This window comes from Podarcis vaucheri (assembly GCF_965113315.1).
Source record: "Podarcis vaucheri genome assembly, chromosome: 16".
Classification (NCBI taxonomy): domain Eukaryota; kingdom Metazoa; phylum Chordata; class Lepidosauria; order Squamata; family Lacertidae; genus Podarcis; species Podarcis vaucheri.
The window spans coordinates 14,736,601-14,757,199 of NC_138754.1; the positions used below are offsets into that span (position 1 = coordinate 14,736,601).

The 20,599-nt window shown below is 49.5% G+C and overlaps 1 protein-coding gene across 4 annotated transcripts; it reads left to right on the plus strand.

Annotated features, from left to right (window-relative positions):
• The first annotated feature begins 1,838 nt into the window (after positions 1-1,838).
• Positions 1,839-19,758, plus strand: FOSL1 (FOS like 1, AP-1 transcription factor subunit). 4 transcript variants are annotated; one of them, XM_082203602.1, is made up of 4 exons: positions 1,839-2,112; positions 11,669-11,917; positions 15,829-15,936; positions 17,095-19,758. In XM_082203602.1, the coding sequence occupies exons 1-4, from the start codon at positions 2,032-2,034 to the stop codon at positions 17,581-17,583; spliced, it is 927 nt and encodes a 308-aa protein (XP_082059728.1). In that variant the 5' UTR covers positions 1,839-2,031; the 3' UTR covers positions 17,584-19,758. The 4 variants fall into 4 exon arrangements, with proteins under 4 accessions (XP_082059728.1, XP_082059727.1, XP_082059729.1 ...); XM_082203601.1 differs by having other exon boundaries at positions 1,841-2,112; positions 11,666-11,917; XM_082203603.1 differs by lacking the exon at positions 1,839-2,112 and adding an exon at positions 3,048-3,223 and having other exon boundaries at positions 11,666-11,917.
• The last annotated feature ends 841 nt before the right edge of the window (positions 19,759-20,599 follow it).

Sequence of the window (20,599 nt, forward strand, 5' to 3'; positions counted from 1 at the left end):
GAGGCCAAAAGCCAGGAACAGAAAAATGGAAAAATCCTGCTGCCTGGTTCTTCTGCTCATTACTCATAAACTCTCCCCCATTCACATGCTGAGAAGGTCTGAAGCTCAGCTAGAAGTGTTGCGTTAGTGTGGGGCGGCTAAGGGACCAGTAGCCACATCACGCCATCTCTGCTCCAATCTTTCCTCTGGCGCGACCTCAACAGGTGACCTTAATTCACCGCCTCCCATTTTTTTAATTTTTAATTTTTGCACAGGGTGGGAGGACAACAAACGTGGTCTCCCTAGCAGGACTGTTGTACACTGCCTTGATCTCCGGACAAGAAAGGTAGGATACAAAAATGTGTAATGAATGAATGAATGAATGAATAATCATTATTGTTACTGATAGTGACATTGATGGTGGTGATGACAGTTGTATTTTGCTTCTCTCACGTTTGTCATTGTGTAAAGTGCTTTACACACAGTCTTTGTACACTTTCCTGGGAGGAGTAAGTGCCTTTGAAATACAAGGGGCTTATGCCTTAGTAGAGATAAGCATGGCTTTAGACAGAACAATACCAAAGCATTTCTTCAGAAGAGGCTGCTTGAAGCTCTGGTTTTCTGCCAGTTCCCACTCTGTCAAGAAAAGAACCCAGGCATCCTAGTGCAGCTCCCCTTCCGCTTTCAGTGATGGAGACACCAGCTGTCCCAGGTCTAAACAATCCAACACGCTGACCACTAGGCCACACTGCATCATAAAACTTCTCCCACCCTCACGAACAAGTCAGGGATTCCAGCTTCGGTCCCACCAATGGACTCCACAGCTCTTTGTGAGATGGGGAAAGGACCCAGGAGTCCACATATCCCTGTACTACTGTTTAACATAGGAACAGGGAATTTATGGCAGAGATTATTGGATTTCAACTTCCATCACCGCAGCCCAGTGATCTGGGATGATGGGATTTGTAGTTCAGCAACCTTCGGAGGGTCACAGGTTCCCCCAACCCTGAACCCTGATGGGGTGTGTGTGTGTGTGTGTGTGTGTGTGTGTGTGTGTGTGTGTCTTCTTCCACTAGCTGAATGGAACAAGATACTTTCTCTATCTAGGTTTACGGCCTGGCTCTATTCCCAGTGGGGAAATGATGGGGATTTCCCTGCTAATTGCCCACGGGGGTATGAGTCACCCCCGTGAAGAATATGAAACGCCATCTGGATTTGACCGGTACGGTGAGCACGTGCCTGATGGAAAAAAAGATGGGGGGTGGCGAATAGAGAGCAAATAAATTTTATTTTCACCCACTCCTGAAGTCTATCGCCCCCCAGTTCTCTCCCCACCCCTCTCCGCACTGTGAGCAAGGTGTCCAGCTCCGAAACCCTCTTTTCCCAAGAACAAAATTCAGCCCTAGACCAGATTTTTCTTTTTATTAAGAAAAATAACAATCCTAAAAGTGCTTCCGAGCATGTGCAGAGTGCCCCATTCTCCATTGTAAGTGAACTATTCAGATTAAGAAGAGCTGGACTATGAGGCCGAAAGGAGGGATTTTCCAGCGAGGTTTGAATCTCTGAACCTCTCATCTCAGTCTCCCAAATTGTGTGCTTCCTAATCCAAAAGCGCTCTCGGTCGAAACAGGGTTTCTACCACACACGTGAAAGCTTGGGCAAAGGGAATCCTTTTCGAGGAACGCCAAACAGGAAGAAATCAGGCCATTTAAGGGCATCTACGTCACCGCTCTCTGACTCACTCCTTGGAATGAACCAAGTGCGGCTTTAGCTAGGGGAGGCTGCAGTCCACTGAACCTTTAGATTGTATTTTAAGAGGTCTTTCTTGCCCGCAGGGGGTGTCATCTCTACAGTTCATCGGGTTCCTGTCGAAATGAGGTCTCAGGGGAGGGGTTTCCTACCCGAATACGCCGAGTGGCAGTTTAGCGATGTCTCATCCCCCCCTCCTTAGAGAATAGCGTGGGCTGGGAGCTCCCATTCATAAAAATCAGGCAAATGGAAAGCGCTCTTTTCAGCGTGTGAGGCAGTTCGCTGGGCTGAGGCTGGGTAGAGATGTACAAAGGTTACGGAGCGGGAAGGGCACCTGCTCCCGGGAGTCATCGGCCCTCCACTCTGCGCCCAGGGACGCAGCAGGTAAGGCTTTTCTCCCTACTCTCTCCTAACTCTGGACACTCTTTAGTGTGCCATTGCCGGGCAAATGATCCCTCCCCACGCGTCTTCCAGGGCAGAGGCTTGAAACTGATGATTGCCCCAAAGACAGAAGCCTCAGGAGCCAGGGGTGCCAACTTGAATAAAATATTGGGGGGGGGCAGGTATAATCGATCACAAGACGTGGGTCACGCACACTATTTGAATGGCAATGCCAATCAGCGGGGGGGGGGGAGCGCTGACCCCCTCCAATATTTTATTAGGGGACGAAGGGACCGCGACTCCTATGTCAGGAGTCCCACGGGGAGGAGAGGGGTTTATAGTTCCAGAGTATGATATAGTTCCCGCGCCCCCGTTTTGAAATTTCTGAATAAGTGCTCGGGTTTCCCTGTTCCTGGGGAGCCCCAGTCTGCCTCTGATCTCAAGCGCCTTTCCCCCTAAATCGGGGGTGGAGAGGGGTTGCTTCTGTCAAATGGGTGGTGTAAGAGAGAGAAGTATTTGTTGTGTTGTATTGCCTGTCCAAACGCTTAAAATGAAGCGATGGCGTTGTGGGAATTTTGTGGCCCTTTTTTATAGGTGCCTCTATGCCGGGTTTATTTCCCTTCGATAATTTATTGTGTGTGTGTTTTCTAGGTAATTTAATATAGTTATCTACTAAAATTATAAACACGTTTTATTAGATTGCAATATGATTTCCAGCTATAGAAAAAAGAATACTCTCAATGTGCTCAGAGGCACGGGCAAGGGAGGTCAAACTAAACAAGGAGCGGGAGCAAATCCGGGTTTAAGAAGCCGCTTTGCTCGCTTTGGCTATTGGAGCAGTGCCGGTTTTGGCCGCTAGGGGGTAGCTCACGCCCGGCTTCCATAGTGGGTAAAAGCGCCTTGCATCTGATTTTTCTCTCAAATGAAGGTTTGGCTATTCAGTGTCAGCTCTGAAAAGAGATTACAGAGAGGTGGGTTCTTCGAATGGCTTTGACAGCTGGTGGTTTTGCAAGAGGGAAGCTGCAGGGAAAGAGATAGCAGGAGTTTAGTTTTGAACCCCATCCACAGCGAGCGTATGTGTACAGTGCCTGGCACACAGCAGAGGTTTAAAAATGTAAGTTTCGGGTGCGTTTTCATCATTTCTTATGATTAAGCAGCATAGAAATCCTATTAGATAAAAATAAATATTTTATTTTGGGGAGGGGGGGGCGAGGGGAACCAGAATAACAACATCTGGTTTTTATCCATAATTTTAGAGTTTCTTTAAGATTAAGTGATATATAAATCTTGTTCGATACAAAAAATAAAATAGAACCCAAGATTCCTGCATGCAGTGGAATGGGGAGATAACTCTACAGGGGACACGAAGGAGGATCTGGGAATCATTATGGGATGTTTGCATGTTGCAGTCAACAAGCGTACAATCTGTGTGCACAAATAGCTGTACTGTACACTCATTTGGTTACTCACATTGAGAGTACGGTCTGTGTACCTTGTGCACAGAGTAGGTGAGCTGTTACCAATCAACAAAGTGTACCCTTTCTCACGCCAAACACTATATAGAGATTGCTTGCGCCTAGGTCAGTGTAATGTGTGAACAAGCCTAATGTCTCATCTGTCCTTTATTCTGGTTGCAAATGGGGATTTGGGAAAGAGCTGGGCCTATAAGAAGAGACAGACGGGGTGGATTTTAGTGGATTGCTGTACGTGTGTGGTGTTTGGTGACTAAATCCACAGAGATGTGGCTAGATTGAATAAAACAGAGTCATCATTATGTGTTGGCATTGATAATTCTGGGGGCCTTTCACCCAGAAAACAAGATAAATTGATGACTCAAACTAGCTACTGTTGGCGAGAAAGTAAATATGCCAGCATCTAAACCCCATGGGGCTCTTCATCAGGCAGAGGGAGGTCTGGTGGAAGGCAAAGTGTGAGGGATTGGTGGAAGAGAGCCTTGGATCTCAAGGATGGTCAACCTGCAGCCCTCGAGAAGTTGTTCAGTTGCTATCTTCCTTGACCATTGGGCATGCTGGCTGGGGCTGATGGGACCCAGAGTCCAGCAACATCTTGAGGGCCACAGATTCCCTCCATCCCTTACATAGACTTTTCCTCAATGAATTTGCAATACCCCCCCCCCAATCTGTTGGTGGCTTCCATCCTGCCTTGTGGCAAGGAGTTCCTTAAGCCGATCGTGCTTTCAGAAATTGCCCAGGAATAACCTGAGTTCCTGCAACTCATCATGAGTAAGCAGGAAGGGAGATCATGGCTTCAACCAGGAACATAAAACTGCCACCTTGGGGATTGGGAGAGAATTTTCTGCCTTGTACAGGGATCCTAGGACAAAGAATGTTGGTATATTATCATTTTTAAAATACAGTTTGGATCAGAAACGCTGTACTGGAGAAAAAAATTAATAGAGATTTTAGTATTGAGAAATAAGGGGGAAGAGTCATAGCTTGGGGGTCCCCGGTTCAATCCCTGGTGGGACCTCCAGGGAAGGCTGGGAACGAAACCTCCCACCTAATACAGTCAAAGTCACTGTTCCCCTTTCATAGGACTGTAGAGCGGGAAGGGACCCCAAGGGTCATCTAGTCCAACCCCCCGCTTTGCAGGAATCTTTTGCCCGAAGTGGGACTCGAACCCACGACCCTGAGTCTCATGCTCGACCGACTGAGTCATCCCTTCACAACAAGAATCTTATTTGGGGAAGGCCCACAGCTCAGGGGGAGAGCTTCTGCCTTGCAAGCAGAAGATTCCCACGTTCAATCTCTGGCATCTCCAGGTGGGGCTGAGAATGCTCCCTCAAGAGCTGCTGCCAGTCCGTGCAGACAATACTGAGCTAGATGGACCATTGGATCTGACCGGCTATAAGGCAGCTTCTTCTGTTCCTACATCCATATTCTAGCAGAGAGGGGGAAAAGGGTCGTGTATTTAAATGGGGGGCAGACGGTCCTTGCTCGGTGGCGACTTCTCTCTGCCCCCCCCCCCGCAAAAAAATCCACACCTGGGTCGTTTCCCTGGGACAGGACGGGAGGGGCCGCGCTCTCCTTTTTTTCTGCTGTGTCATCTTGTGCTGTGTCATAACAAGGTGAGTCATCAGAACAGTCGTCAGTGCGAGTCACCCGCTCGACAGACAGCGAGGGTGGGGCGCCCTTCCCCTCTCCCGTTCCTTCCTCGGATCCCGTTTCAAAGGCAGCTGGGAGTTTTGTTCTTCCCCAATCCGCCTTCCTCTCCTCTTGCGAAATGCCCCTGGGAACCGGCTCAACGTAATAAAAAATAAATTTTAAAAAATCTGCCAGCTCTCGTACTACCTTGCAAGGCTGGCGGATGATGCACATGGAAGAACTGTTGCACTCCATCTCTTAGCATCCCTAGCCAGTCTGGACAATGGTCAGGGAGGATGGGACTTGGGGGGTCGAGGGCACCCAATTCCCCACCCCTGACCCCCTATGCGATGTGCTCTCTAAACCCAGCAGCGAGAGTTAAATTAAGTAGTCCTGGTAGTATTTGTTACAGCACCTCTTTGTGACGGGTCCTTCTGTCTCGTCTTCTGTCTTTCCATGACGCTGTCTGTCTTTAAAATCTGCCAGGGTAATGTTCTCTTAAAAACACCAACAAAAGGGGGTGTCCGAGAGGGGAATGTAAACTCTTTCCCCTTTGTGTCAGATGTGTGTTGTGGGAATGGTGCTTTCCAGAGGAGAGTCACTGCTGTTTCATCTGTCTGGCAGCTGAACCCTTCTGAAAAGTGGGTCTATCCAGTCCAATATGTTGCCAGCCGGAAGCCCTCTAGCCGAGGCATGACTTGCCCTCCACATCTGGCACCTGGGCTGAGGTAGACTTCTTGTGGACATGGAGGTTTGCCTCAGAGATCGCGATAGACCAGGGGTCAGCAAACTTTTTCAGCAGGGGGCCGGTCCACTGTCACTCAGACCTTGTGGGGGGCCAGACTATATTTTTTTGGGGGAAATGAACAAATCCCTATGCCCCACAAATAACCCAGAGATGCATTTTAAATAAAAGCACACATTCTACTCATGTAAAAGCATGCTGATTCCCAGACAGTCCGTGGGCCGGATTTAGAAGGCGATTGGGTGGATTTGGCCCCCGGGCCTTAGTTTGCCTACCCATGTGATAGACCCTACCTTCTGTGAATCAGCAGAACAGCATCAGCATGTCTGATGGCAGTGGGTTGTATCCAAAGCGAATCTGACACAGAGTTGGAATTTATAAACATGAAAAACTTGGGTGCATTAATGCCAAGGGGGCCTACTCTGAGTAGGACTCAGTTGCATGCTGCCCACTGCATGTTCAGTATGATGACAGAGGGAGCGGTGTCTCTCTGCAGCAGTGACTGGGGAACCTCTGGGTGTTGCAGGACTCCAACTCCCATCATCCCTCACTGCTGGCCATGCTGGCTGAGGCTGATGGAAGTTGGAGTCCAACAGCATCCAGAGGCTGATAGCCACTCCCCTCCCCCATTCCTGGCCCTGCAGCATCCAGGCTTTTCCGCCTGGGCCTCTACCAGTGTAATGTGCCATGGTCAGAGTGTTGGGCTAGGACCTGGGAGACCAGGGTTCGAATCCCAACACGGCCACAGGGTTGCTTTTAAGGATAAGGTGGAGAGGAGGAGAATAATGTGCTCCACTTTGAACTCCTTATAGGAAAGGTCGGCTATAAATGTGTTTTTTATATGTTGAACTCATGCCCTGTGTTGTTCTAACCACTGCGCATCACTCCCCTTGAGGAGCAGGGTGTATTACCCAAGAGACCCAACTTATCCTTCAAGGGAGAGTGGCGGCCTTGCAATGAAATTGCAGACAGTGTAGTTAGTGGTTAGCGTGTTAGACTAGGACATGGAAGATGCAGATGGCAGCAGTACCCACTCAGTCTTGAAGCTCACTGGTTGACTAAACAGAAAATGGAAATAATAAAATCTGCTGTTCTCATCCTCTTACAATTAGAACTGTAGAGTTGGAAGGGACCCTGAGGATCATTTAGTCCAACCCCTGCAATGCAACTGTCCCATATGGGGATCGAACCTGCAACCTTGGCACCACACTCTAGTCAACTGAGCTGTTGGTATACCAAGGATCTTGGTATAATTGGTTCTTGGTGGAAGGGTGCAATTTTGCCAGCAATGTCCCCCCCCCCCCGTTAAGTGGTGTACAAATTTTACGAAATAAATAAAGCAAATTAAAAGTGTAATAAAACGAAGTTTTACGATCGTGACTCTCCCCTCCAAAAAATTGGGAAGTAGGCTCTTTCAGGTTGCTCTAACCCTTCCCCCACCCCCGATTCTGGCCAAGAACCCAGGAGTCCTGCTTCCTAGCAGGCTACCTGGGCCTGTGCAACAGCCTTGTCTTGAGACAGGTGGCTCTGGGTTTCCCCCACCCTCACCTGGGCTGGAGGTAGGATGTGTCAGCAGGCAATGAGTCTGTGTAGGTTTTGAGGCCGCTCCCAGCGAGTCGGCTGAGATGACGCCAGCTGCCCCACGTAGAAGGCCAGGGCGGGCCTCCCCGGAGGTGTACCAACATGCCTCAGGGAAAGGCAGAGGCTACTGGGGAAGTAGGTCAAGGGGTGTGTGAAAAGGGCACTGGGTGCGTAATTCCGGGGGGTAGAGAGGCAGCTGTCTCCTCTCTGCCCTGGGGCTTAATGGCTCCACTGTGCGGTGGGGGAATAGACTGGGAACTGAGCTCTGCTGTAGTCCTTCCTTTGACTATGTGAGGTGACAAGTGTTCCTGAGCATGTGCAGAGGGCCAGCATGCAGCCTCACACAACTGGGATATGAGGGGAAAGGCAGATTGTTATCCCAAGGCAGTTCGGCTCCAGAGGTGGGAAATAAAAAAAGCAGCTTGTTCCTGCAAGATTGAGAGATGGTCACCGGCTTGGATGACTTGTCAAAGAGAGCTAGACAAATATCATGGGGAATAACGGTTATTAATGGCGGCTAGCTGCTATGCCTGTGCTCTCTCTGCCTCTGAGTAACCCTTGTTGGGCACTGCAAGCCGGGAAAGTTGCATTGCGCTCTGGTTCCTGTTTGGTGACCTCTCCCAGGCATCTAGATGGGACACGGGTGGCGCTGTGGGTTAAACCACAGAGCCTAGGGCTTGCCGATCAGAAGGTCGGTGGTTTGAATCCCCATGACGGGGTGAGCTCCCTTTGCTTCGTCCCTGCTCCTGCCAACCTAGCAGTTTGAAAGCACGTCAAAGTGCAAGTAGATAAATAGGTACCACTCCAGCGGGAAGGTAAATGGCGTTTCCGTGTGCTGCTCTGGTTCGCCAGAAGCGGCTCAGTCATGCTGGCCACATGACCTGGAAGCTGTATGCCGGCTCCCTTGGCCAATAAAGCGAGGTGAGCGCCGCAACCCCAGAGTCTGTCACAACTGGACCTAATGGTCAGGGGTCCCTTTACCTTTACCTTTTACCCAGGCATCTATTTGACCACTGAGAGGACAGGTTGCTGGACTTGCTGGGCAGTTGGCCGGATCCAGCAGATCTCTTTTCATATTCTCTCTTCCTTAAGTATCTTGGGCAGGTAAGGGCTCTGTCTTCCAGGAAATTATCTTGCACGAGGTTCATGGAAACGAATCTCCCATTATTGTGCAACTCTTCCTGGTCCTAGAATCATAGAATCGTCTATGGAAGGGAACCACGAGGGTCCAGTAGTCCAACCCCCTGCCACGCAGAAATCTTCTGCCCACAACCCTGAGATTAGGAGTCTTGTGCTCTACCTATCGAGCTCTCCTATGCACATGGTTTGTGCAAGAGAAGGTTACCAGTGGATTGGGCCCTGCGGGTCAAGTCTGTCACTCTCAATGCTGTCCCGAAATCTACAGCCTGTGTTTAAAAAAGTTCCATATGCTCAGAGACTTTGCTTCTGTTCATTGGGGGATATAGGAAGCTCAGAGCACTTTAGATGTCCCTTTTATGAAGAGGCAGGTAGTGAGACCATTGATCCCCTGCTGGTGAGGCTCACTGACCTCTCAAAAAAGCAAAAAATTGACCTTTTCCTGTTAGGCAAAGATCATAAGACGATCCGGATGGTCGCCAGATTCTGTGTACAGATCTGTAGGCGCAGACCATCCCCCAATCCAAACTAGTTCGTTAAGGAAATCCCCAAACTCGGTTCCATGGGTGACTCTGGGTCATCTCTCTGCGGTAGCTTATCTTAAAGTTTTAAGTGTCTATCTATCTACAGCCTGTGTGAGATGGGAGAAGGGCTTCCAGATTTAAGAGGCCATTTGAAAGCTTCTATCTGGTTTAGGGAGAGAGGTACAATACACACACATGGGGCGTTGTTGTGATGTTGTGACATTGTGACGTCACCAGGGCCGGATTTAGGTTTGACGAGGCCCTAAGCTACTGAAGGTAGTGGGGCCCTTTATAGGTCCAACAAATTGCCGCCGTTTTTTGTGTTGAATATATGCTATATGGTAATTTATGGACCTAATAGGTATCTAAAGCCATTTGCACATATTGCCACGCAACCAGTCCATGCAGAATGTAGGCACCCTATTCTAGGGAGCAAGCTAGCAGGCGGGGCTCCTTACTTACATCATAGGAGCCTACACAACACAAAACACTGTTGCTGTATGTAGTTTTTATTTTATTTGTTTTTTATCTTATATTTTGGAAATGTACATCCAGGGTTTTTTTCATTATTATTTTTTGGGGGCGGCCAAGAGAGTGGGGCCCTAAGCTATAGCTTGTTTAGCTTATACGTAAATCCGGCACTGGATGTCACTGTTGTGACGTCACCCTTCCAATTGCCCTCACAAGCTAGTTCCCTCTGGCGCTAACTGTTCCCCTACGAAAAATTTCACCACACGCCACTGTTTATCCATGCTACCCTGAACATGCCCAATCTCGTCTGATCTCGGAAGCTAATCAGGGGCAGGTCTGGTTAGTACTTGGATGGGAGAATTGTAGAGGATCATCTATGCAGAAATCTTTTGCCCAATGTGGGAATCGAACCCATGACCCATAGATTAAGAGTCTTGTGTTCTACTGACTGAGCTATGGGCCCAGTTGCACCTGCGTGCCTCTGTGCTTGGTTTTGAAACTCAGCCAGTTCCAAAAGCTGTGGAGGTGAAGTCAATGCAAAAGGGGGCAAGAGAAGCCTGCCTTTTAAAAAATGGAGAAGTATGGTTTTTTAAATTACCGTATTTTTCGCCCTATAAGACGCACTTTTCCCCCTCCAAAAATGAAGGGGAAATGTGGGTGCGTCTTATGGGGCGAATGCAGGCTTTCGCTGAAGCCTGGAGAGGGAGAGCGGTAGGTGCGCACCGACCCCTCTCGCTCTCCAGGCTTCGCGGATCTCTCCGCAAGCAGCGGGAACGCTCCCGCTGCTTGGGGAGAGTTGCCGGCATCCCGAAGCCTGCGCGCGCTGATCTCAGCGCGTCCAGGCTTCACGGATCTCTCCCCAAGCAGTGGGAACGTTCCCGCTGCTTGGGGAGAGTTGCCGGCATCCCGAAGCCTGCGCGCGCTGATCTCAGCGCGTCCAGGCTTCGCGGATCTCTCCCCAAGCAGCGGGAACATTCCCACTGCTTGGGGAGAGTTGCCAGCATCCCGAAGCCTGCGCGTGCTGATCTCAGCGCGTCCAGGCTTCGCGGATCTCTCCTCAAGCAGCGGGAGCCACCGCTGGGCTCCCACGGCTTGCAGAGAGCTGCCTGTTTGGGGGCTGGGGTCAGGGGAAGCCTTTATTCCCCCCCCCCAAAAAAAAAACTAGGTGCGTCTTATGGGACGGTGCGTCCTATAGGGCGAAAAATACGGTATTTTGTGTAGTAAAATGGGGAAGAGGTGGCAAAATACTTCTCTCCTCTACCAGCAGCTTCACTGTCATTGGTCAGAACACCGGAAGGGAGGAGTAAATTAGTAATCTGGATGAGAATTTGAGTAGAGCAACCTTCACCAATGTAGTGTTTTGGACTACAACTCCCATCAGGCATGCAACATGACTGCCAGCCGCGGCTGATGGGAGATGTAGTCCAATACATCTGGAGGGAACCTTATTGGTGAAGTCTAGGGTAACATGTCCAGCAACCTTCCCCTGACCTGGTGCCATTTTAATTTTGCTAAGCTCGTGATTTGCTGCGCCCCCCTGCTCCAGCAGGGTTAAAAGGGGGGCAAGGGGGGGACTTCCTTTTGAGGCAGGCATGCAAAACCTCAGAACATACAAAGTGCTTGAAAGAGTGCCTTTAGGCATGCCCAGAGTGCAGTCTCTAAAATGGCCAATCTGTTGCAGGCCAGCTCATCTGGAAGGCCCCAAGGACTCAGCTGTACAGCTGCAAATATAATGTTTTAAGTGCATTATACAAATGTGACACTAGATGGCGATGGTGAGCTAATGGCAAATTCAATTTTTCTTAAAAAGCATTTTCACAGCGGTTTCTTATACATGTCTAGATTCCACCCAGGCTGCGAAAGGAGGCTGTATGGAGTGCCTTTTCCTCCTAGGAAAGTTTGTGCGCTCGTTGGTGGCTTCTGAGCTCCGGCAGATCTCTCCACAGAGACGCCCAAGCTCTCTTTGTGACCCTCTTTGTCTTCTTCCCCTCCAGCAGAAGTACCTGTCTGATCCCGGGGCCGGCAGCAGCAGCAGTGCCGCCGGCGGCTTTGTCCCCAACCTCAACACCATCACCACCAGCCACGACCTACAGTGGATGGTTCAGCCCACCATCATGGGTGCTTCTCCAGGAATCCCCCCTTACCCGCGACCCTACCGTTGCCCGCACTATCCTCCAGGCATTCGGCCGGGTGTGATCCGCACTGCTGGGCCAATCCTGACACCGCGGAGGCGTCATTCGGAGCATGTGAGTATTGGGGGGTGGGGGTGGGCAGGGAGGGAATGTGGAAGGCCCAGTGGGTAGATGACAGCAGAAGGTTCCTGAAAAATATGTGAAGCTTAGTGCATTTGTGCAGCGACATTTCAGTGTGGCAAAGATCTGCTGTTGCCTCCTAGATAGAGGAGGTTAAAAAGGAGGGAAGAGACTCTGAGGGCAGGCTTGGAACATGCAAAGAATGCACAAGAGGCAGGATTAAGAGGCCTGAAGCACTTAAAAGATTTTGGTGCCCCCATATATGTCAAAATACAGTGGTACCTCAGGTTACAGACGCTTCATATTACAGACTCCGCTAACCCAGAAATATTACCTCAGGTTAAGAACTTTGCTTCAGGATGAGAACAGAAATCGCACAGCGGCGACAGCGGGAGGCCCCATTAGCTGAAGTGGTGCTTCAGGTTAAGAACAGTTTCAGGTTAAGAACGGACCTCCAGAACGAATTAAGTTCTTAACCCGAGGTAGCGCTGTATAAGCAAATAATAAACCGTAAAATGAAATTCTATTAAAAAACAAAAACCTACAATAAGATGGATAAGAATCTTTGGTTTTGTATACAGTGGTACTTTGAGTTACAAACGCCTCAGGTTACAAATGCTTCAGGTTACAAACTCTGCTAATCTGGAAGAGTTACCATGAGTTGAGAACTTTGCCCCAGGATGAGAACGGAAATCGTGTGCCGGCAGCGCAGCGGCAGCAAGAGGCCCCATTAGCGAAAGCCCGCCTCTAGTTAAGAACAGTACCACTGTACTTCTACTTTATATTTGAAAAAATGTTCTCCTGCTTTTTCTTATGGCATTGACTTTGATCAGGTCCTCAGCAGGGCTGTCTTTACCTGGGGGTGCAAGGGGTGTGGGGCACCTAAGCTCTTAACTATCTACCTGTTATTAAATAATAAATAATTTTGCTCAAGCTAGAAAAAACAAAATACACATATACCTAGGTATTACCGAAATGTATACCTACTGTTTCACTAAAGGACTTTTGACTTTGTGCGCTCATCTACCAAAGACGCACTGCACCAGCAGCGGCGCTTGTCATTCACAACGATGCCGCGCATGCAAAATTAACTCTTACATCAAAATATTATGTTACGTATTGTATTGAGCTGCTATGCGGCAGCGGGGTCAGTGGCACGATGTTTCTCCTAAGTCGGTGCCTAAACAATACTTATAAGTTTGTGTGTGGTGGCGCTAATTTGGGGGCTAAACTAAATTTGGGGGTGCTGGGTGGATCTTTGCAGCCCAGCGGCACATAGGCTAAAGACAGCCCTGGTCCTCAGAATGAATATTACGTAGTACATCTGCTCCTATGCTTGGTAGAGAGATAAGGCATCCACCCTGCCTTCTTGCATAGTTCTTCCGCTGGGATTTTTTAATAAACTTCAACTGAGAAAAGAAACACTCAGCTGAGTAATTTATGACCATTAATGTTAAAAATCCGGCAATGAAAATTTCCCTGCTTCCCTTGATGCCCTAAGCCAGCCTTTCTCAACCTGTGGGTCCCCAGATGTTGTTGAACTACAAATCCCATCACCCCTACCTAGCAAGGCCAGAGCTCAGGGATGATGGGAGTTGTAGTCCAACAACATCTGGGGACCCACAGGTTGAGAACCACATGGGTGGGCAAACTAAGGCCCGGGGGCCAGATCCGGCCCAGTCGCCTTCTAAATCCAGCCCGCGAACGGTCCGGGAATCAGCGTGCTTTTACATGAGTAGAATGTGTCCTTTTATTTAAAATGCATCTCTGGGTTATTTGTGGGGCATAGGAATTCGTCCATTCCCCCCCCCAAAAAAAAATTATAGTCCGGCCCCCTGATGAAAAAGTTTGCTGACCCCTGATCTACAGCATGCTCTTTGGGAAACATTTTACTCCATTTTGGAACAAGAATGTGCTTCTCAAGCACTTGTTGCCCCTTCATGGCCACAGAAACCATTTTCTTAGGTCTACTCCTATTAGGTTGGGCCCAGGGATGTTGCAGGGCTGTGTCACCCACACGAGGTTGCCATATGTCTGGAATTTCCCGGAGATAGCCGGGATCCGGCTATCGGAAACAGTGTCCTGGCAGAAATCGCTGAAATGTCTAGGAAAATTCAGATGTATGGCAACTAATGCCGGAAGTCTAGATTTCCCCTGATTTCCTTAAAAATAGCTCCAAAACTTCATTTTATTTTTTTAGATTTTGCAAAAAAAAAAGTCAGCTTTGGGCAAAACTAAAACTTTGGTTAGAGTGTGTTGCTGATAATATGGGTGCATTATTCCATTGCAGGGGGTTGGACTAGATGATCTGTCTGGATCCCTTCCAACTCTAGGATTCGCCTTTATACATATATAAAGGTGAGGTTGGAGCAGCCTGCTTGCAAGGTGTGGTGTCCTATGGGTGGACTAACTAAGGGGAGGGGAGCACAGAACATGATACAAGCCTTTGAAACACCCAACTGCATGGGCAGACAGCTGGGATAGAAATTCCCATGTTAAGCAATATGATAACACAAAGGGATGTACTGTTGCAAAGCATGCAAAGCACGATGCACAAAGCACTCTGGGAAGAAAACCAGCCCTGCACAATTCAAAGTCTTCGTGTGTACATAGCTTTGTATATCCTCAGCATGATGATAAACTCAGCAGGCCTGCACTCTGGACATGGCCAAAGGCTCTCTTGTCAGGGTTGGATTAACCATTATGCAAAATAAGCATGGGCTTAGGCCAGGGGTCAGCAAACATTTTCAACAGGGGACCGGTCCACTGTCCCCCGGACCTTGTGGGGGGCTGGACTATATTTTTTGGGGGGGAATGATCAGCCCATAGTGTGGGGTGGGGATTATGTCATGTGCACAGTACCCCTGAAATGCACCTGCGTCCAGCACTGAATGAACATGATCATGCAGTCTGTAGATGCCTCAAGAGGGCCTCTGGGCATGCACAGAGTGCAGGCCTGCTAAACCTTGGCACATGCAAGGAAAGTGCAAGAGAGCACTTCCAGCAGAGTCCAGTCTCCAAAAACGGCTGAGCCACTAGTGTAAATTAAACATGGCCTGCTTTTTGATCTGCCTGGTGGGATCTTTCATAGCCGTGCAACAGGCATAGGTTTGACAGCTATCTCTTTTTGATGGCCTGGAGAGGCGGCAGCAGGAGGGGGGCCTGTTTAGCTTTTCTGCCCATCACATAGCTGCGGAAGGGCACAGAAGCAGTACTGGAAGAAAAGGACACATGTTTTCACTAGAGATTTGCTAGAGATTAAGGCCAAGATGCTGTTGGTGGACCATCTCAGCTGCGTTTGCGTAGGCACTTGCGCCCTCTGCTGTCCATGAAGCGCACAGACGGTACTCCAGTTTGGAGAGAGAGCTGCCTCCAGTCATAGACTTGTGGAATTATAGAGTTGGAAGGGATCCTGAGGATCATCTACTCCAGGGTCTCTCAAACTTGGGTCTCCAGCTGTTTTTGAACTACAATTCCCATCATCTCTGACCACTGATTCCACTAGCTAGGGATGATGGGAGTTGTAGTCCAAAAACAGCTGGAGACCTAAGTTTGAGAGACCCTGATCTAGTCCAACCCAATATGCAGCTGTCCCATCCGGGGATCAACCTTGCAACCTTGGCATTATCAGCACCAGCTGAGCTACGATGAGTCAACTTCCTGTTTAAATCAACTCAGTTCAGGACCATGTGGACTAGCAACTTTATTTCAAGGGGGAAAGGCCATAGCTCAGCGGTAGAGCACCTGCTTTCCATGGAAAAGGATCTGGGTTCAATCCCTGCCATCTCCTAGGTAGGGCTTGGAGAGACTCCTGTCTGAAACTCTGGAGACAAAACTGAGCTAGGTGGATGAATGGGGTTTGTGATTTGGTGTGAAGCAGCCTCTGATGTGCCCGTCTTCTGCAGCTGACACCCGAGGAGGAGGAGCGGCGGCGGCTGCGGAGGGAGAGGAACAAGCTGGCAGCAGCCAAGTGCCGGAATCGCCGGAAGGAATTAACAGACACCTTGCAAGCCGTAAGTGACTCTCCCATGCTCTCCCTGGTACTTCTGGAAGATGGACTCTTTTATTTAGTTATTTAGTGTTTGCACCCCAATCTTCAGCCCCCCCAAAAAGGCTCCCAGAGCAGATTGCACAGAATCAGAACCAAGACAATCACTACCAACAGGCATACAATCTTCTTCTTTTTTTACATAATCCTATTTACTGATTTTTCACAAAGAAAACAAGAATCTTTACAAATTTTAACATAAGCCGTAAGTTACTTTATCCATTGACTTCCCATCCTCCACTTCCATGGTTTCCTAAAGGTAAAGGGACCCCTAACCATTAGGTCCAGTCGTGACCGACTCTGGGGTTGCAGCACTCATCTCGCTTTATTGGCCGAGGGAGCCGGCATACAGCTTCCGGGTCATGTGGCCAGCATGACTAAGCCGCTTCTGGCAAACCAGAGCAGTGCACGGAAACGCCGTTTACCTTGCACTTATCTACTTGCACTTTGACGTGCTTTCGAACTGCTAGGTTGGCAGGAGCAAGAACCGAGCAATGGGAGCTCACCCTGTCATAGAGATTTGAACCACTGACCATCGGCAAGTCCTAGGCTCTGTGGTTTAACCCACAGCGCCACATATTTACCCTTAAATGCTGCTTATTTCGCCTATACCATTCAATGCATTCCACTGGACCTATTTGTCTTAATAATAAGATTGCTCCTATTTCCAGTTCTGTTCGCGTTTTCAGCTACCTATAGTAGTTCTTTAAATACTCAGTGGGAAGTTTCCAGTCCCCGAGAAATACAATTTAGAAAAACAGACAGAGAGCCCTCTTAGTGAAGTGGTAGAAGCAATATGTGGCCCCCTGGGCCTTCATACCTGGCCCTTGACCCTCTCCACAGGCCCCAACCTCCCCGGTCTTGCTTGGCACTCTCCTTACCTGAAGTATCATCCTTGAACTCTGACCAGGCCTCTTGGTTCACCAGCTGTGGTGGCTGTTTTGCTTCTGGCCCCACCCACCACTGGCTTGTGGCCCCTGGAGATTGCCTAGAAAGGAATGTGAAGAGGGTCTTCTACACTCTGCCCTAGGGCGTGTTATTGTACTCAACAGTTCCCTTTTGCCTGTTTCTCTCCTGCCCTCTTTGAAAAAGTTAAGAAATCTGCATTTTTTCCCCTCCCCAGGAGACGGACCAGCTGGAGGCTGAACAATCTGGGCTGAAGAAGGAGATTGCGGAACTGCAGAAGCAGAAGGAGCGGCTGGAGCTGGTCTTGGAGGCTCATCGACCGGCCTGCAAAGTCCCTGAGGAGTCCTCGGGGGAAGAGGAAGAGGGCCAAAGCCGGCCGGGAACCCTCGCCCAGCTTCCCGTCAAGCGGGAGTCCCCGCCGGGCCCCAGCGCCCCTCGACGAGCGGCTCCAGTGCCGCCCAGCATCACTCTGCCCCCCAGCGGCCTGCTGGAGCCAGAGGCTCTGCACACCCCGACCCTGATGCCCACGCCGTCCCTCACCCCCTTCACCCCAAGCCTGGTCTTCACCTACCCCACACCGGGGGACCCCGATGGCCCCTCGGGCTCGGGCTTCCCGCACGAGGCCTGCTCCTCTGCCCACCGGCGCAGCAGCAGCGGCGACCACTCCTCCGATTCACTCAACTCCCCCACTTTGTTGGCGCTCTGAGGACCAGGAGGGACCCCCTGGCTCCGTGGCGGGACAGTCCGGAGAGCGGCACCTCCAGACCGTTGCGGTTTCTAGGCCGCTTCTGCCCAGGGTTGGGTTTTTTTTTTTGCTGCCAACGGTTCTCCTGGTCATCTGTATACATACCTCAATCGGGGTCCTTGCCTCCTCTGCTGGCCGGAGACCTCGCAGGTTCTGCCGCCTGCGCCCACCAAGTGCTTGGAGTCAAGTTGCCGGTCCTCAAGAAGGACCAGACCATCTTCCCTCCCACCCTACCAGAACTCAAGTCATTCCTTGTTTCTCCTTGCAGGTGGCCGAGGCAGGACAACCATCTCTTTGTGGGGTGGGCTCTAGTTTGGGATTTCCTGCTTCGGCCAAGGGGGTGGAACTCAATGGCCTCAAATGTCCCCCTCCAATTGTTTTATGACTTTTCACAACACTTTAAAAACACACACAACCCTTACCCTTGATATCCTAGTGGTTTTAGAATAAACAAGCCTTTTACTGTGCACCTTTCCACTTCCTTTTCTCAAACTATTGTAGAATCTGCTTTCTTCAAAGCCAGGCATAGAAACACTGATGTTAATCTTCCGTGAACCACCAGAAACTGATCTTTGTGCCCAAAATTATTTCCCATCTCCTGGATGAGGTGGGATACCCTTATGTCGCCCAGGGGTGGAGCCGGTTGAAGACAGATATTTTTTTATTATAAACTCACACGTCCCACTGCTTCGCCTTGTCTTAATGTCTCATTTAGTTAATTTGGGTGTTGTTTTGCTCTTCTAAGAGGGTGCATCCTTTGTCAACAAAGCCTGTGGCAAAATGAAGGCGGCAACTTCATTGGTTCGGAACAATTATCCTGCTAAAGATGAACAGGAGGAGTGTTTGTTGTGCTGTTGGGAGGGCAGGAGGAGAGGAGTCCCCTGCGAATTGATCAGGCAGCTGATCAAAGTCTCCTTTAGCACAAACCACAAGTCTGGGTTTGTGGAAGGGATTTTTCTGAGGGAAAATACGGGGAGCCTTATGGGCTCTGTGGATGTCAGGGAATCTGGATCTGTCTATCCTGGGTACAGGAAAGTTTGCTTTGTAGAATTGAAAAGCTTGAGCTTTCTAGAAGACAAACACCCAAGTTCCTAGTCCTCATGAGCCGCTGGTTAAAAATAGAGAGTGGAGTCGAAATTCCTCAGATGTTTTTAAAATAACGCTTGGGGGTTTCTTTTTCTTGCCTCCCTGGAAAAGGTCACTTTGAAGATTTCTCCCAAAATATTGTCTGCCATCCCCAACCCCCAGTTTTTCTCCCACAATACCCTGGGGCAATGCTAGTTCTGGGGCATTATGGGGGGTGTAAAATGGTGACCTGGGTGTCCACAGTTGGCAGACAAGATAGAAGTTCTGGTACTGTCGTGTGACAGGTGAACCCCAGATACCGAGAAACAGGATCTCCCCTCTACCTGGAGAAATTCAGTGAAATTTGTGCCCCCAATTTATTTGCCTACACGGGATGGGGAAACATGGCAGGACCAATGTTTTGGCAAAGGCTAAAAAGTAGCATCAGTAGAGGAATGTCTTCCCTCAGCTTCTGTTGCCTATGCTCTGATAACCTGTGTTAGATTACTGCAATGCGGTATACATGGAGCTGCCCTTGAAGGTTGTTCGGGAACTGCAGCTAGTGCAGAATTTAGCAGCTGGATTGCTGACCCCGGAGGCAAGATGGTCTGAGCATGTATCACAAATCCTCAAGGACCACTACCCACATGAACCAACTTGCACACTCCACATCGTGGAGGATGGCAACATGGGAACGGGCCTTTTCGGTGGTGGCTCTCTGCATCTGGAATGCTCTCTCGGAGGAAGCATGCCTGGCGCCCTGGTTGCCTGTCCTCAGGAGCCCAGTAAAACGATTTCTGTTTACTCAGGCAGGTGTTTGGTTCTTAACCAGAAGAGTAACTAGTTATGTCTGCGGCCTCTTTTTGTGCTCATTGTTTTCAATGTGGTGGGATTTGTTCATATATATATCTGTGTGTGATTGCCTTGGATGAGCACTTTAGGCTTATTGCTATTTTTTATATTTGGTTTTCATGGCTTCTTCCTGTTTTTTTATTATGCAAGTCGCTTTGAGATGCTTCGGCGTAAAAAGTGACCAATAAAAATTAACACAAATATATATATAAAACACACGGCATGTGCTTTATTTGCAAGTGAGGAGTGGGGTGAGGATCTCCTTTCTTTGGGGGCTGAAGAGTGAACATCAGGATGAGACCAAAAGCCCACCCAGTCCAGCATCCTCTTTGCCACAACTAGGAGGCCACCAGAGGAAACGGAAAGCAAGAGCCCCAGTAGCTGATACTCAGATACACTGCCTCTGCAGCTGAAGGTTTCATACAGCCCTCAATAAACTGTTCTTCCTGCCACATTTGTCTTGAAAGTTGCTTCTCTCAGCCTCTATACCCCACCTAGAAAAGGGGAATCTGACTTTCCTTGCTTTTCAGAAGCGGACTTCTGCCAAGTCAGTTTCGGGACCTTTTTCTGAGCAAACCACCACCACCACTGAAGAACAGGCCTGGCCCTAAATCAGAGGTGATCAACTTCAGGTCTAGGGGCCATCTGTGACCCTCCAGGACTCTCTCTCTCTCTCTCTCTGGCCATGGGGACTCTATGGCCCTACCACAAACCCCACTACTCTGAAAATCTCTGCAAGAGACTTTTGTGCTTTGGCAAATCATCTCTTTGCCCGGCCAGCCAAGAAAGGTTCCTTTGGGCAGCTCCCACCTGCAGTTGCACAGAGAGTGCTTCATACCATGGTGGATTTCCTCCACATCAGCTAGTGGAAACAACTCGGGGCTTTTTTGGTGGGAAGCGATATAGGTAAAGGTAAAGGGACCCCTGACCATTAGGTCCAGTCATGACTGACTCTGGGGTTGTGGCGCTCATCTTGCTTTATTGGCCGAGGGAGCCGGCGTACAGCTTCCGGGTCATGTGGCCAGCATGACTAAGCCGCTTCTGGCTAACCAGAGCAGCG

What these genes read in the sequence shown, in the direction of transcription:
- FOSL1 (XM_082203601.1), top strand. Translation starts at nt 2,032, where the DNA reads ATGTACAAAGGTTACGGAGCGGGAAGGGCACCTGCTCCCGGGAGTCAT. An exon ending in GGAGGCGTCATTCGGAGCAT is followed by an intron (nt 11,918 to 15,828) that starts GTGAGTATTGGG and finishes CGTCTTCTGCAG; the next exon opens with CTGACACCCGAGGAGGAGGA. An exon ending in TAACAGACACCTTGCAAGCC is followed by an intron (nt 15,937 to 17,094) that starts GTAAGTGACTCT and finishes TCCCCTCCCCAG; the next exon opens with GAGACGGACCAGCTGGAGGC.